Here is an 18,844-nt window from a genome sequence, read left to right on the forward strand (position 1 = left end):
CTTTATATATAAGATCTCCCTACAGGCATCATACTATCGAGCGCTTAGCAGTGCCCACCGAACTGAATTTTCTGTAGGCATGCTGATCCCTTAACATTTCTTGGATTTCTAGAAACGAGGATAGGCTGACAGACCTAAACCTCGAGGCAATGGTATTTGTTTGTTTTGAGATTAAAAAATAAATATCATTTTTAAATCAGGTATTTCGAATTAGAAATTCTAAAATTGTCTTTAATTCAGCTTTTAGGGATAACATTTTTTTATTTAAGCATGAAAAAATGTAAATTTTTTGACAAAAATATTTAGTACACATAAACAAACTTTATTAAAATGTAACCGCGCAACAACAAGTGAAGCAAACGTTTTGGTAAGAGCAAAAAAGAAAATGTGACAACAAATCGCGGTCAACAGAAAATTTCACATATAAATTTTAACCAAAACATAATTTATTTAGGTGCAACTTGCCGAAAAGGGTTAAAAAAAAAACCAAGGAATGGACCAGCGGTGTCTATAAACAGGAGCAGCAGAACAAAGGCGCACAACTATAACGAAATAATTATACCAAAAACAAAGCAGACAACACAACAACAACAATAACAGAGACCTAAAAAAGTACAAAATAAAAGCAAAGACACAAAGCCAATACAAGAAGAGAAGAGTACCATATTTCTGCTTGTTTTGAAATGAAGAGAAAATAAAAAATAAAAATAACGAAGCTTTAAAACACAATAACAACTAGAACAAAGGTAGCAGCACACAAAAAAGTCTTGAAATATAACAAAAACTGCAACAGTAATTGCTGATATACTTGCAACACAACCAAATTACTATAGCAACAAGCAACAACAGCAATAAAAATCAGCAATAACAACTTTTACAAGTACCTACACACACACACACATACACACTGAAGGCTCTAATAGCGCAGGCACCAGCAACATGGAGAACATGTCATCATCAATTGAACCGGTGCCGGTGGTGCCGCGCACCGCCAATTTGCTGGCGTGCAAACAATGGTGGCGCGTCTGCTTCTTATATGGCGACCAGCAGAAGTACTATCGTCAAGTTTACAGCAAAGCGGCTGCGCAACGGCTGGCGCTCTCCACTGGCGGCACGCTAACAGCCACCGGCTTTCCACCAGACAACAGCAGCGGCAACGACAACGATAATGACAACGAAAATGAGACGCACAGTGGCAAGGACAGCGGCTGCAGTGGCAGCATGCAGACCGCTGACTATGATACGGTGGCTGGCGATTTTATCGAAACGCAATTAGACGACGCAGATGCTAGCGAAATACTAGCAACAACAGCAACATCAATTACAGCTACAACATTGGCAGATGCGATCAACAGCACCGATATGGTTAAAAACCATAATCAGGAGTTGAACAAACTGACAGCGAAGCGTAAGAAGAAGCAGAAGGCTAAAGAAGGTGACGAGCAAGCGCCACCAGTGCCACTCTTTCCCTCCAAATATCAGACCATGAATGTCAGTGCGTCCGAGTCGCCGGGCACGAATGCGCTTTTCAACACAACGAGTCGCGGCAAAAAGTTGCTACGCTCGCTGCGTGTGCACGTCGGCAAGGGTGGTGACAAGTCGGCGAAGACACGGCATAAAGCGGCGCAAAACTCACCCGACCAACCCGAGAGCGAGGCTACCAAAGGTAATGCCAAAGTCACTGTGCTGGATGACCCGTTCCTTTTCGGCATTGACGCCGATCATTTGGGTGATTTGGTGCGCGGCAAGCAATATGCGCCCAACACCACCGAACATATTTCCCAATATTATAATACCTATCTGGAACAAGAGCAGCTCGCATTGGATGCGCATAACGGCGCTCAGTTAGACTTCGGTCAACATCTGTCTACAGCTTCTTCAACACCCGTGCAATACGGCTTCATGCCACAAGGGCCAGATGCGGAACCAAAGCCCGCGCTGCCACCTAAAAAGAAGAAGCAGAGTAAATACGAATCTCTCGGTGGTTTAATGCATGGTGATCTCGTCGATGGTGGCTCTTCAGAACTGCAGCTAAATGAGAGCGATTTACAATTTTTGAATTTGAATATGCGCAATCGCAGTTTGCCGCGCAGTATGAAACCGTTCAAGGATGTGCCTACTGATATTAGTTTCACATTCACTGAGGCGGATGGTGATGCTGCGTCGCCCCCACATCCAGCGCCGCTGCAGAAGAGCGCCACCTGTGAGCGCGACATGAATTTGGGTGCGAATCTGAAAAGAGAGGAGTGTGATGAGTAAGTTTTAGAGCTTAAGAAATTTTTATTGAAAACTTCTCCAGAAAGTAGCAAAACTTATTAAAAAATATATAGTACTGAAAATTTAAAAATTGTATATCAAACTAGCTTGCGCTCAGAAAAACGGGCTTACTGGATTCCTTCGGGTGCCAGAAATATTCTTTGAAGTTGACCAGCCAGTGCAGTTCAGTTTATACATTATATGGAAGGTGAAGGAATCTTTCATAAATTTTTAATTGAAAAACACAAATTACGATTTATAGTAGCCAGTATCTGAAACAGATATATTTATTTTAGATATTCAGAATCCAGAGGAATATGTCATCATATTTCTTCCATTTTTTGCTAAACAATGTAATCTCACATATTTTATAGAATAAAATAAAAGAGACCGTCATCAATATATTTAGTGATTGGGAGTAAGGGAAAGATCAGGGCTGATGACTAAATTATTTTGTTCTTATTACAAATGCTCATTGATTAAATAATGCCAATATATCTATCTTTTCACTTACTATCTAGATTAATATGTTAGACCTTTAATTGTTTTGGAAAAAATCATTTTGATAGTTGAAAGTAGACGTGGATATTCCTTTAATTTGTCCCAACCAGTTGTTTTTTTTTTTTTGAGAATTTGTGATTACTCTAGTAGTCTATGAAAAAGTTACACTCAGCTTCTTTCAAAACGCGCCCACTTTGCGTATATTTTTGATTACATATGCTGATCCCATATACGACCCATAACTACGAGGTTTATACAAGGTCTAGTAAAAAGAAACACATTTTGTTTTCACTAAATTAAATTATTTATTTAGCACAGTTAGAATCGTCCGATAATTTAGTGATTTAGCTCAAATATGCAATGTTTTTTTAGACGATATATTTTTATTTTGATAATGCCACTTTCTTTGAAACTCCTATCTTATTGGCAAGAACAATGACAGTCGATTTTTACAAACTTCGAATGAAGCCACCAGCATGGACTGGAATAGATAGTAATCGCTTGGTAACAGATCCGGTCTATAAGGTAGATGCCTAAGGATCTCTCATAAAGATTTCGGAGATTGTTGCTAGTGTATTGCCGAGACTTATCGTGTTGGAAGACAATTTCGCTCAAAAATGCCGCTTCTAAACGATTGCCTCATTCAGATAGTTAACAGTACTGGTTTGAATTAAGAGTTTGGTCGTAAGAAAGCAGCTCATGGTAGATGATTCCCTGCCCATTTGACCAAATAAATACTAAAATCAAGTCAAGAAACTACAAACTTTTCTGACAACTGGAAAAAGAAGTTTTATATATTAATTCTAGAATAGGGGAAAGAAGGGATTCGTCCTTAGTGAATTTGGTTTTTGTAGTTTGAATAACTTAGGCGATATTTGCATTACCAATTAGAGGACGAGGCCACTTTTCAAAACTTTTTGTCCAGAGCTGCTCCTTGTCATTTTGAAAAGCTTTTCGGTTAATGGCGTGTTGAGAGCATAGCAGTGGTCCGATACCTGCCTGTAATTCCAACCATCTTACGAAGCCGAGAAATATGTGTATGAAGTTTCATTAAGATACCTCAATTTTTATTCAAGTTCTAGCTTGCACAGACGTATATGTATATAATCCTATATCTGACTGTATTAGTATTAGGTGATACAACTGAAAAAAAAACTGTTATCTGAACAACACGATTATACTCTGCAACATTTGGCAAGAGTAAAAAAATCAGTAAGAAGATAAAATGTAACCATTTAATGTTACCATTTTAGTTAGGAAAGTAGCCTTTAATAATTCGTTATTACAGATCAAAAACAAATATTAATCAATACTTTATTGTTTTACAAAATATTTTATTTATTATTAAGACCGATACATTTTTGCATATGTTTGAACTAATTGTCGAAACACTTTTGACACTCTGAAGGAGGTATCTTCAAAACATGCGATTTAAACTCATCAACGGCATCTTCAGGTATCAAAAAACGTTGACTTTTAGTATATTAGTGACGTATGGAGATAAAATAAGTCATTTGGTGCCACGTTAGGACCATACGGTGGATCAAATCGAATCATTTGCAGTGGTTTTAATCGATTTGTCTGAGCTCGAATTGTCGTGGTGACGGTATTCCATTTTGGATGGTTCGTTTTCCTCATTTCTTGAAAGACAACTTGCAAAAATGGTTGCGTACCACTCATAATTTTCCGTTCCGCGCTGTTCCAGTGGTGTGGTTGTGAAATGGCCATTTCCAGTTTTTAGTCGATACGAATATTTTAAGTTAGTATATGTATTATATTACCTCACATACCATAATGTATTATAATACTGTAACTTAAAATATTTATTCGTGTCTATAGACATATAGTGCTGATTTGTTTAAATCTTATTTGTATGTATGGCATCAAGAATGACGAAACTTTACGATAAAGTTGTGAGTTACCATATTGCAATACTAGAGTTGCCAAATCCCGAAACATAAAACGCAATCAACTTCTAACTTTTTGCCAAGAAGTTTCCTCTTGAAATAATTTTCGTTAACTACAAACTTGAGTTTATTTTCGCTTGTACCTAATTTTTCGAAATCGTTGATTGTCTATTGATTCGCTTTGTATAATCTTTTGAATGCTTTTTTATAAACAACTTATCTTACAGGCATTTTTAAAGTATTTCTATATCGACAACTTGATTATAAGTAGTCTTGATTTCTTCAACATCTTAATTTGCTTCGATGACAACTTGACAATTTAATTTGTCATCGCTGCTCTTCTTATCTTTCTTTTCATATCAGAAACTTCAAACAAATATTAAATGAAATCACAAAAAGGAGCGAACAGCCTCCCAACTCAATCTCATGAATTTCAAAAAGCGAACTTATTTGTCAGAAGTAATTTCACGCGACGCATTGTCAATTTAAATTACTCAACACAACATAAAGCAAAAACAATAAAAGCAACGACATAGAGCAAACAATCAAGCAAACACGACGTACAACCAATCGGTCAATCAATGGCCAACAGAACGGTTCGAGTGAATGACGAGCGCAAGCCGCTGAATGGCAAGCACGATTGCTAAATTAACCAAATGAAGATGAGAAGTGAGGTGTTGAAAGCCGCAAATCGCGCAACACCAGAACGCATTTTTCAATGAAGAGTATCTGCAAAGAACAACAACAGAAACAAAAAAAAGTCCATGAAAAAATGGCAACAGTTTGAGCACTCAGACAAAAACCAGAACAAAGCAAAATAATGATTGATTAGCCTTCGGTGAAGCAGCCACCGCCATGCAACATGCCACCGCTGAGGGCGCCGCACCGCGCCTACCGTAGAAGCTTGGAGGTAACAAAGGTCAATGTACACATGAGTTGGGTGAGAACTGCGCAGCCGCGCAGGGTCGTTGGGCCACAACGGGTATCGCTTGCAAAAATGAAACCGCAAAAGTGTGCGTGTGTGTGTGTCGAGTAAACAGCGAAGGAAAACGAAACGATGCGCAGTCAAGCAGGCAACAAAGCGAGTGGACAGCCAACAAGACAGGCGGCTGCACAATAGACAGCGGCGGCCGAATGGACAAAGCCCACACGAGCGCCCAACGCAACACATAATGCACGCATTTCAGCATTTCACTGCGCAAGCGCATATGTCTGCATTAGCATGTGTGAGTGTGTGTTTGTTGGTTCACTTGAAATTGAAACCTGCCTTTGTTTACAATGTGTACGCGTTTTAAAAAAGGCAGCAAAGCTGACGGAAAAGAAACTCAATAACCGAACGCTTGGCCAGCAATTGTTACGCATGCGCTTTGGTGCGCAGCCAAGCAGAGTGAGTCCGCAATGGCCACATCCTGCCGCACAAAAGCCTATACATAGTTGCTTTTATTTCTTCAGTTCGGTGTTGTTGTTTTTCGCTTTACACTGTTACGCATGCGCAGCTCATGTTACTCGATTTCGTAACTGCTCGCACACTTTGGCGATGCTTGTCTGCCTGCTGGTCGCGCTACTTTTTTCCGCTGCAGACAGCTAAGTGATTTAAATGCATTTCTGTTCACCTCAGTGTAGTTTTTTTATGGGGTTTATTTTTTCTTATTTATTTTCGCAAAACTATTTCTTCATTTGGCCCCTTTTATCCATTGACAGGCATCAGAAGGCAGCGCCGAGCGGCGAAATATGAGAGCAGTTGGGTAATACTTATACTTACGTACACTATTGTGAAAAATAAGCGCAAAGTTATGGTAATACTAATGGTGGACGCTGACACCTAAGAAATTGTCATAGAAATTTTTCAATAAAGCCCAAAGTAGTTTCATTAATTGCTCTTACGTTTTTTGGAAATTAATTTCGTTGCTCGCGTTTCTTAAAGTGATTGCGTTCACATGTTTGTATATTATACTTATTAAGTCTGTCACGAACACCCCAAGGGAACATCGGAGATCCTAAAATATACGTATATAAATGATCAGCACTACGATCTGAGTCGTTTTAGCCATCCCCCACTGACTGTGCATTAGTCTATATAAACGCGAGTGGTCCGATGTCGGCGGTTGTGACAAATGAGTAGTTTCTTGGGAAGAAAATAAGTGTAAAATTTCACATTAATATTTCAAAAACTGAGAGACTAGGACTAGAAACCACTCATTTGTCAGAGCCGCTGACATCGGACCATTACAGCTTATAGCTTCCATAAATACAGAACAATGAAAGCAAGTTCCTTTATGACAAACTTTTTTAAAAATATCTTCAAGTAATTCGGTATGGATTATTTTCTAAGGTAATGACACAATCTCCAAAGGAATTGTTTAGATCGGATCACTAAAGCATAGCATTTTGAACGTTCTGTTTTTTGCTGACTATATGACGGGCTTGCCCACCTTAAATATGCTGGACTGAAAGGCAAGATTCTGGATTATATTTTTGATAGTAAGGGCGCCCTTAAATGCTGGTCCATCAGAAATTGACCTATTTAAAGTCTTTAGCCAGGCGCGCAATAATTTCAAGGAAATCGGCAGTGAACTTGAAACGCTTACGGAAAAATAATACAAAGTATTCCTCCAAACGTAAACGTCCGTCTTATGAAGAGACCACCACATCTTTTTTGAAAAGAATGTCCCTGCTAACATTGACCTTATTAATCTTTCTTCCCCTTGTCCTCACGGTGACAAGCATTCGTCATCACATGATCGGAACACAGTGAAAGTTTTAACAGAAAATGTTAACCGAAAACCTTTTCAAAATTAAGTTGTAATACCGTGAAAAACGTTAATATTCATTTCAAGATTTGCTTCGGATACTACAGTTGATGACATAAAGTGTTATATCTCGTCAAAATTGCAAGCGGACGATACTGACATCCGAAAATTTAACTTCAAATACGACAGGGGTATTTCGTCTTTTACGATCGACATCTCTGCTAAAAATTTTCCATTGGTCAGCTCATTCTGGCCATCTGGTGACTTTGTGCGTGAATTCAAACATAAACGAGATAAGCCCACTGTAGTTGTTGTTAAAATACCAACAAAACCCATTGATACAAAAAACTGATTAATAATAAATCACTGAGTATTTATTATAAAAATGTTAGAGGTCTTAATTCAAAACTAACTGAATTGCAGCAATATTACTTGCGGTCTTCGTTTGTTGGTGTAAATCTAGTCGACAATCTTAGAAAAATTATCGTCTCGTCCAATTTATTTTTCTGCTACTGACTATCGTATATATATTTATTTTTATTAAGTTTCTGAAGGAGATTATGATCCCCATTACCAAAATGGTTTGGCATATAAACCTGTACAAATTTATTTCAAGTTATATTCACTCTGTAGTCAACCAAGATCAATGCAAAGTAAATGAAATCTGAATCTGAATGTATCACCAACCCTTAGATCCCTGAAGTTAACAAAAAAATTAATGTATAATTTGAAGTTCATCTCTTCAGAGTAAAGCTTTGGGGTGAATCTGGAAATTAAAAAAAAGAAAAGTTGCCAAAACTAATTACTATGGTATATGACACGCAGCCATTTTGTGGTCATTATATTGTGTTCCGCCGCTATCAGTATAACCTCAGTTCTAATTTTCGTCTTCTCAATACCAATCGTTCTCTAGAGACTTTAACTAGCAATATAGAAAGAAAGTTATAAAATAATTGAGGTTTTGCACTACGACCAATGGTATATTGTGCCCTCTCCTATATATGTATATAACATATGGTTACAAAGGTCCAGTAATCTGAATAATTCCAAGAGCTTGCTGGGCGCGACTGAGGTGATGTAATCCCTGTCCACGTAGATGAATACAACAAGTGGAGTAATATTTATAAATTTTTTCCTTTCTATATAACAGGATGGGATACTTAGCAGTCTCAGAAAGACAGAAATTGAGAGTATACGGGATGTAATTGATAGGTACATAGAAAAAAATTTGTGATATTTTATATTTCGTAATTACCACTCTAAAGTATACTTGCAGAAGTAATAAAGTTATCATATTGTAAGCAGCATTATTCGATAAAAAAATATTCACCAAGTGTTCTAATTAGATATTGTATTATATAAATACAAGTACTGAATTCATTTTCACTTAAACAGACTCTTTACATAAAAAAATAACGATTGCATCAGGTATTTTATGTTAAAGTAACTAACAAAGAAGACTTTACTAAAAATCAACAAAAAGGTGTGACATAAAAATATTGATTATTGACCAGGCATTCTTAAAAGTCACTTTAAAGACCTGCATGAAGCCAAAAACCGTATCGAAATTATCGATATGCAGCCAGCGAAACTCGGAAAAGTTGAAAAATCTATTTTATTGCGGGCAATAAAGACGGCGTTATGATTCACATTGTCTTCAAAAATTAATCTCAAAAATCTATGAACCCTTACGAGTATATTAAAGAAAATATAACGTATTAAATTAGTATTAAACACAAAAGAGGTATCCGCACATATATTTTGGTATATTAGAAGTAATAGTTAATAATAAATGTTGTTTATAAAGTTTTTATTTCATTTAGTTGTGTTATTTATTCAGTTTGTCTCATTAAACTATATTTATCTTTCCCCGAATTCTTTTGAAATAAAATCATTATTCGTTTTTCTCTTTCTAGGTAAGTTTCAATTATTGCTGCATATTAAAAAATAAATCTTGATTAAAGTAAGTAAAATAACACAAGCAAAATACAAAATATTTACACCTCAAATGATGTTTAGTTAAGAGACTACTTATATACCGCGCAGCACTGTACAACACCACAAACATACAGAGTGGTATATACAATATGTTACAAAAGCTTGCTGGTGTTGCACACACCACGCCGGGTGTCAACAATCTCAACTCAATCAGAATGTTGCTTGCGCTTTTGTGGCAAGTAATGTGAGCTCATGCGCCTTTATTTTATTAACAGCTTTTGTATTTTTACTTTCAAACGAGGTTTGGTTGCATTCTTCTTTTATTTTAGAATTACATATTTTTTCAGAATTATATATTTTACATTTCTTACTTTTTTCTGAGAGTTTTGCACTCTTCCTCCTCAGTCCTTAAATGCGATCCTTTTTCCATAACAAATATTGACCTTCCCTTTGGCATAGTGTTCACCACAACACTGCTCATATCGCTTGCTCTACTCTTTGCTTTGTGCTCGAGCTCAATGCGCAAATATGCTAAAATGACCTATCAACTCATCTTTCTGGCATTCGCTTGCGGTTTCGCCAACTTAAATTGCATTATTCGATATTCGTGGTTGCGCACATGATTTTGCATAATGTAAAAATGTAAATTCTGTACGTAAATCGTTGAGCTATGACAGCAGCAGCTTTTCGAGGTGAATGTTCTGATTATATCGGGTGATTTTTTAAGATCTTGATAACTTTTTTTTAAAAAAAAACGCATAAAATTTGCAAAATCTCATCGGTTCTTTATTTGAAACGTTAGATTGGTTCATGACATTTACTTTTTGAAGATAATTTCATTTAAATGTTGACCGCGGCTGCGTCTTAGGTGGTCCATTCGGAAAGTCCAATTTTGGGCAACTTTTTCGAGCATTTCGGCCGGAATAGCCCGAATTTCTTCGGAAATGTTGTCTTCCAAAGCTGGAATAGTTGCTGGCTTATTTCTGTAGACTTTAGACTTGACGTAGCCCCACAAAAAATAGTCTAAAGGCGTTAAATCGCATGATCTTAAACAAATACGGGTCCATTTCTTGAGATGAATTGTTCTCCGACTCCCTCAAAATGGCCATAGAATCGCGAGCTGTGTGGCATGTAGCGCCATCTTGTTGAAACCACATGTCAACCAAGTTCAGTTCTTCCATTTTTGGCAACAAAAAGTTTGTTAGCATCGAACGATAGCGATCGCCATTCACCGTAACGTTGCGTCCAACAGCAACTTTGAAAAAATACGGTCCAATGATTCCACCAGCGTACAAACCACACCAAACAGTGCATTTTTCGGGATGCATGGGCAGTTCTTGAACGGCTTCTGGTTGCTCTTCACCCCAAATGCGGCAATTTATTTGCTTATTTACGTAGCCATTCAACCAGAAATGAGCCTCATCGCTGAACAAAATTTGTCGATAAAATATTCCGGCCGAAATGCTCGAAAAAGTTGCCCAAAATTGGACTTTCCGAATGGACCACCTAAGACGCAGCCGCGGTCAACATTTAAATGAAATTATCTTCAAAAAGTAAATGTCATGAACCAATCTAACGTTTCAAATAAAGAACCGATAAGATTTTGCAAATTTTATGCGTTTTTTTTTAAAAAAGTTATCAAGCTCTTAAAAAATCACCCGATAGTATGGTATTTTTGCAAGAGAGTATAGGGTGAAGTATGTAGTGGGTCTAAGATGCTTGTGGTGAGAGAAATTATTTACATAACATAGCTAAAATTTAGAGGTGCTGAATTAATTTTTAATTCACATGGACTTCCTCGGATGAAAACAGTTTTTTTTTTAATTTTTTTTATCATAAAAAAATTAAATATTTTATTAGAATTTTTATTGTTACAAACATACACCATTAACAAAGAAATTCTGAAATATTTGGAAAAAAATATTTAACTTGGCCATTGCGACGCAATTTCCGGTGACTCCTCGAAAAAACGTGCGGCCCACGTTGCCAGGGTAACTCCCTTAAATAATTGTTTTAGCTAAAACCTTAACTTAGAACTTGGACGAAGGAAAAGTTGGACTTTTGGCAGACATTTTTAACAAAAAATTAAAATTTCAGTGAAAATTTATCAACTTTTTTTATAAAATAGTTGTAATCTCAAAGCGCGATGTAAAATTTCATGAACAAGGTTCAGTAGTTCTAGAGAAATCTTGCCAACTGACTTCAAAAACACAGTTTCGAGAAAACGCGTTTAAAGACGGCGCACTTAGCCTAGCTAGCCTGGAGCACACAAGTTCTCAGACTGTACTCCGAAACGATTACTCGGATGAATTTGAAAATTTGCGACAATTTTCTAGAGGTTTTGTAGAATTTAATATAAAGAATCGATTTTTGAAACCTTTAAACAAATTTAACCCTCTAAGCAAAATGTTTGCGCTTATGGCATATATACATATATTCAAAAAAATTGTTAATAATTTGTTATCATAGCATGAAGCACTCAGGCCTATGCGAACTTCACCCAGTCTCATTTCTCTTAGCTAACCATTTCAAGTACTCTCAACTTGTTTCATACTCATTTTCGATTACCATTCTCGTGTCATATTTATATCAGGCACCGTACTGAGACTATCAGCATGCTCGCCAGCGCCCTGCCGTAATGTCATTTAAATTAATGCAAAATGCGTGCATTTGAAAGTCTTGCAAACAATAGCATATCAGCCATATAAGGACGAAATAAGGCTAGAGTAGTTGATACAAGTGGATAGTATTGAACTGAATGCATATGAAATTATACTACTTTGGCATTGTGGCTAAACTGAATTGTGATTGTGCTGCTGCATAGGCGGCTCAAAGATAGTCTACTTAGTGGTGAAGGCAACCTTTCATTTTCCATGACTAATGGATATGCGAAAAGTTTATGCAAAACAAAAAAAATTAATAAAAAGATCAAAATAGCAAATAAATAGAATGGCATTAGAAATGCTGAATCTTTCCTCATTTTAGAATATTTCATAGGAGTTATGTATGTATATTGTATAAAAACTTTGTGCACATAAATTTTATACAAATAAAATGCATAAAAAATGTATATACATATATCTATGTACATACATACATATATGTATATAAATTTAAATAACAAACTAAATGAATAGAATTTAATATAATCTTCGAAAAATATAAATTCCAACAAAAGACTTAAGCGACAAACTCAATAGTACTTGGCAGCCAAATAAAGTTATAAGTAAAAACAACATTAAAAATATTGGAAAAAATATTGAAAAATATTTCTCACAATTAGATTTTAATTAAAAGTACAACAGAAAATATAATTTTCCAAGAATCGTTTTTACGACAAGATACTCCCTCACATAAAACTACATGCACTTACTATATAATAGCAGAAAAGAAAATGTTTTAAAGATCGCCGAAATAAAAAGAAAACAAACAAAAACACTAAAAACAATCAAAAGTAAATTTCTCCCAACCGCTTTATATCGCTGACCAGTCAAGCGCTAGCATTGAAATATTCAAGTAAATACTCAATACATATTTATTGCACAATTCTTCTGAGGTAAACCATTTTTATCTACCATTTGCAGTCGCTTATATCTATAACCGATGAAATGACGCAAAAAACAATCATGTTTTATGAGTTTCATGTATTGACTAATAATTAGCTTCCATCCAGGTGCACGCGTTGTCTGGCCACAAGCGAACTTCGCAAGAAATTTACGACCTACTGATAAATGATCTCGTAAATGTTCTCGCTACAATCGTCAAATACTTTACTTTTGTATGATCGTGATGGTCGTTTATGACTTAAATTTTTTTTTTCTTTTTTTGTTTTTTAAGGGAAATAAAATATTTGTTTTTAGAAATTAAGGGTTACGTATTTGAAAAATGGACTTTGTTCTCCGAAAGAAGGTTTACCAATTTTATTGTTATTTATTTTCACAATTTATAAAACTTTGAATTTGTCCCTTAATTTGTGATTGATATTAGGCAATGTCTGCCTATGTAAACAACCAATATGCAGAAATTTTTTCGAAGGTTTTGACCATGCCTTAATAAAGGTAGGTATTATGCATAGCCAGGGAAAATCCATACTATCTATAGTTCCGAAGCTATTCGCTTGTTGTTGTAGCGGTTATATAATCCACGCCTTGGTGGTAAAGTTCAGGTTGGTTGTCACCGATATCATCAAACGGTAGGCTCAAGATGCGTGCCGTTTCGACGGGGCGGATCATAGAGAGAAGAGTGTAAGATGAGTGCGGTTCGCTAAGCATATAAAGCGGTAGTTGCAGTCATGCGGGGATTCTTTACACGCTGAATATATATTTGGTATATAGGGGTCTATTCTGGATAGGTAGGAGTTTAGCCTGCTACAGTATCCAGAAAGATGTTACTATAGGATCATTCTAGATTATCGGGGCAGCTCGGGCTCTTCTTCTGCGATAGGTGGATGTTTGACTCCAAGTATGCTATTCACGTCATTCAAAGTGCAGTATTTTGGCACGTCTGAAGCTTCGTTGTCTGGCCGCTTGCATTGTATGTTACCAACAACATTTATTTTTACTTTCCCCATGTACTGACGTCGATATCATATAATCAGCGAGTGAGGTGATAGAAATTCTCTCTGGTGATTAAGAGAATTTCGAAATTTAAAAGTAACGGCAAGAAAATACCACCCTGCGGAAGTCCCGTTTTAAATCTTCTTAACTAAGAATTTTGTCCTCGAAACAGTAGGGATAATTGCCTACCGCACTGAAAGTGCATGCTCCACCTCTTTAACCCTGGAAGGAGCGTAAATTTTTCGATTTCGCTACTAAATAAGCGTTGTATGATTGTCTATGTCAAAGGCTTTTGTCAAGTTCAACGCAACGAGGACTGTCCCCTCACAGGGTGATTTTTGACTTGTGTGAGTGCTGTGATGATGCTGTGTACTTTACGGAAGCATTCTTGATGGTATGCTAGATTCAGGTGGTGAGTGCACGCTGGAGGTAGCAAAGCCTCAGGTGTTTCACTACTGAGGAAAGGAGAGTTATCGGACGATAAGGCTTCCTTGGATGGCGAGCTTTCCAGGTTGCAGTAGCAAGACCATGCTTCCGACTTTCCATACATCGGGTATTTAAAGAGTGGTCAACAACAAGATGACGACTTTAGTTAGATAGCTTACTCCGCTTGAGCCTAAATCATCTTTTAGCTTGTTGAAACTCGAGGAGAGCTTACTAGCCGCGGTACAAATATTATAACAGGATATATATATATATTTACCTTCCGCTACTCTTTTAATGATATCCGATATCTGAAAGACATTCGTCATCATTAATAGTGTCGACCGCTGTCAAAAGTTTTTCTACTATCGAAAATCATTGGTGAAGAGGTTTAGAGGTTTACTATCTGTTGATTTCGTAAAGCACGTTTTGGTTGTTATATTTTTAAATTTAATAAATCTTTTCTCAACTTTATATACTCCAGCATCAACATTGAAATATTTGAGCTGTTTATAATTTTATTGATGTGACTCCACGTGACCGAACGAACTGGATTTTTCCAGAAATATCTCTATTTAAGGGGTTATATACAGTTGGAAGGCAGAAAAAAATCCAATTTTCAAGCTTTTTTTTTGAGAAAACTTTTAAATTTATTGATCCAAACATTTGAATACATATTATGGTATCTTTTATCTGTATTTTAAAACTTAGGATTGGTAAAAATATTTATTTGGGAAGGAACTACAACTGATCTCCGGGAGCTCCTTCCAAAAAAGACGTTATGCGGTGTCCACTATATCTCTGATCTGGATTCTCTGACGTTAGCAAAACCACACAGATTTCATTAAAGTAATTTTAAATCTTATAAAGCAAATCGATGGAATAATCAAAATAAAAATTTTCGACAAAATGCCGGTTTCTCAAAAAAATCGATTTTTTTTACCAAAATTTCGGCATTAAATTGCTTATAAAAAATATTTCTTGGTGAGAAAACATCTTCGATTAATTACTAAAAAATATATTTAAGAAGCTCGTGCTTAAATTTGATACTAATCGGTTTAGCCGTTTTCGAGTAATGCTGGTCACCGACTTTGAAAACACAATTTTGAGAAAACCGTGTTTAAAGTTTGGAATGCACTCCGAAACGCCTTTTCAAATTTGAATGAAACTTCGAAAATATTCAACGGAATGATATGAAATTTTCTGTGTGTATTCTTAATATATATGTACATTAAGAAAAAAAAAATAAAAAAAATATTTTTTGAAAGTTCTAACTGTATATTAGCCCTTAATTTGCCAATACAGGTATTTCACATAATCAGTGAGCTTTCCACTTCCAGACCTTAGATAGCCCGTAAAGTATTTTTCCTTTTATCTTTTGTTGTTGAATTATTGTTCCTTTTCCTACTAGTTTCAATCTTTATCCCCTTCGTTCCTTTTCCAATGTGTTTCAACCTGTTGTGAATTTTTTTGACTTTTTGTCATCTCAGTCTTTTGCACTGACCTAATATTTTTAGTGATTGATTGAAAAATTTCTCTCAAAACATTGTGCTCAATCACTGACATCGAAGCATGTAAGCTGTAACTAATTTCAATTTGACCACATGTGCCTAAACGAGCTGTATTTTCCCAGAAGTATGTATCACTGATCAACGTAAATAATTTTCAAGTAGGAAGGTTCGTAACATCATAGAATTGATTTAGACAATAAAGTGTGGCTAATGAAATTTAAGCAACGACACATTTTGGTCCTGTGAATTATTTTTTTGGAACTCTTCTTGTAAAAATTATACTCTTATTATGTAAGGCGACTGTTACGATCATATGTAGTAGCCGCTAGGAAACTGCAAACCGAAATTTGCATTACGCATGGCGACCGGCTACTCATAATGTACCATTTATACATTATTTAGCAACTGAACTTAAAATAAATTGCAACTTTTAAAGTTTAGAAAAACGGCGTAACTTGATTTAATACTATCAAGCTGTAAAGACTGTAAATAAATTCTTCAAGGCTACTTTTGGCCCAGCAACTATGCGAATTTGTCTTTTAAGAAACCATCATTCCTAAATAGAGTTATAAATTCGTTATGAAGGCGGAACTTTTATGCGCTCAAAGAGAAAGCGACAACAGAAAAATAAGTTATTTTATAAAAAGAATAGCTTAACATATAGATATGTATTAGAAAGTATCTTAACTGAAAAGATTTCTTCAGATATTTGAAATTCAAAAGAAAACGTTTGCACTAGCAAAAATCATTACGGATTTTATTTTTCTGTGAAACAGAGTATAAATGTGATACCACTGGCTCATGAAATAATTAGAGTTTTGCCGCTGGCTACTGTTTCACAAGCAAAGTACAATAAAAAATAGCTTACGGGCACTATTAAAGCTGTTGTAGTCAAACAGGCTAACGGGTAATGATATGTATACAATTTTGTTTTGTTGAAATTACCCAAAAACTCAAAGACTCATTACTTTTTTATGCCTTGTGCTCGTATATTACTCTTCTTTATTTTACGAGCGAATTACATTTAACGAGCGGTTGATAACGCCGCGCAAAAAGATGAGTAGCCAACAGAGAAATGTTAAATAACAGTTATTTGCTTCAAATTGTAAAAAGGAAAGCATAATAAAGAATAATTATAGCTACCGTTGCAGGGCAGGCATAAAGGCAAAAACGAGACAGAAACGAGGCACTAAGGAACAAAGTAGATTTGGAGGAAATTAAAAGAAAATCGAACTCGCAGAGTAAATATAAGAGTTAGTGTTAAGCTTCGAGCTAAAATTTAACTGTGCAAGTTGTTTCATTTCGTTAAATGCATGAGCAATAAAAACAGCGGTGAACTTTTAGCAGAGAATACAGGGCGATCGATGCTAATGAAATATTACATTTAGCAGCTCGCGTTTACTGTCAAATGTCAGCTGTAATTTTTCCTTATACGAGTACTATTTGCGAAAACCGTTGTCTAATTGACAAAACAACTATTTTCTTAATATTTTACTATGAAATCAAATTTTTAAACACTTTCTAAATTATGGAGCAAATTTCTTTGTTTCTCCTTTGCTTTCTCACACTCTCACTGTGTCTTTCTTGTTCTCCTCAAAGATCATACTCCAAACAAAAGCCTTCGCATACAAACTTACTGTCCACTATCGTCACAAACTCACGCATGTGTCACTCAAGTATCAATTATTTGTCACTTGAGTAAATGAAATGTTGACAAGAAACTTAAATTGATGCTTGCGCACACACAAAAAGCTAAGCGCATAAGCTGCTCGCCGAAGACAGACAAACTGCCAGGCAAACCAAATAACATTTTTACTCTTTTTTTTTGTCTTCTTATTTGTTGTTTTAAGTAGACAAATGAACAAAGCAAGTCATTTGCCTGTGTGTGGCACGAAGAAGACTGAGCAGCAAACAAATTGGAAATGATATAAAACTAAAAGGCCTAACTGAATGCTAACGATTTTTACTCATATCTAGTACGCAGAAGTGAGGCAACTTTATTTTGATGACTTGACATACATATGTATATATATGTGTGTTTGTGCGAGACTTAAGAAATGTTAGTTTTATTGATCAGATAGACGGTGATTTGTTTGTGGTCTGCTTGCTTTTGAGTAGTTCATACATATAAGTAGTTTTTAATAAAAACCTGTGCGGGATCAAGGAAAAAGCGCTTTTGATATCGCAGAATATTGCTATGTATAGCATTATGGTGGGACAGATTTGAAACGAACGGAACGATATTTCGAAGAAAAAGTATTAAATCATGAGGGACTTGTTATCTTTATCCTACATTCTTATTGTGGAGTTATTGCAAAACAGTATTTAATTTAAAAAAAAGAAAACTGGATCAAAATTTGTTTTAAACAACTGTGTTTGCTTATTTTGCTCGAAGTTCCTACAAATACTATATAAATACCTGAAAGGATTCACTTAAAATTTGTATACTTTTGAAACAAGTTGCTGCAGAGTATAAAAGTTTTGCTCACCTAATAGTAGTTCATAAGACAGAAAACTAGTCTATATGGAATTATATATATATATATACATATATAAATGATAAGAATGACGAAACGATTTGAATTACGAATTAATGTCTGTCCGTCCATCAGCGCAAGCGATAACGTGGTAGCTTTGAACATAAGTTCCTTGGTGTCCAAAGAGGGTTGACATTGCAAATAGGCGGTATCGGACCACTGCCACGCCCACATAGCGCCACTAATCGAAAATCTATAAAGTGTTGTTCTTCTTCTTTATTGGTGTAGACACCGCTTACGTGATTATACAACTTTGCTAAAATTAAGGCCGGAGTAATACTTGTTAGCTAGCATATATGGGGCGAATTTCCAGCGATTTAATTTCTTCTAAACTCAAAAATGCACCGTTATTGGAAAAACACGTTCTCACCATTTTATTAAGATAACGCACATATTGGCCGATATATGCGGTAAAAACTAACCGCGAAGTCCGAAAATCTCAATATTAGGTATATGAGGGCTAAG

The 18,844-nt window shown here is 35.7% G+C and overlaps 1 protein-coding gene across 1 annotated transcript in view; it reads left to right on the forward strand.

Annotated features, from left to right (window-relative positions):
• The first annotated feature begins 460 nt into the window (after positions 1-460).
• Positions 461-18,844, forward strand: part of LOC126754495 (protein prickle) — an 89,081-nt gene continuing 70,697 nt past the window's right edge. Inside the window, exon 1 of the mRNA XM_050466512.1 lies at positions 461-2,255. Coding sequence (XP_050322469.1) covers positions 940-2,255 — 1,316 coding nt within the window. The 5' untranslated portion in view covers positions 461-939. The remainder of the gene's footprint in view (positions 2,256-18,844) is intronic.

This window comes from Bactrocera neohumeralis, chromosome 4 (genome assembly GCF_024586455.1).
Source record: "Bactrocera neohumeralis isolate Rockhampton chromosome 4, APGP_CSIRO_Bneo_wtdbg2-racon-allhic-juicebox.fasta_v2, whole genome shotgun sequence".
NCBI lineage: Eukaryota > Metazoa > Arthropoda > Insecta > Diptera > Tephritidae > Bactrocera > Bactrocera neohumeralis.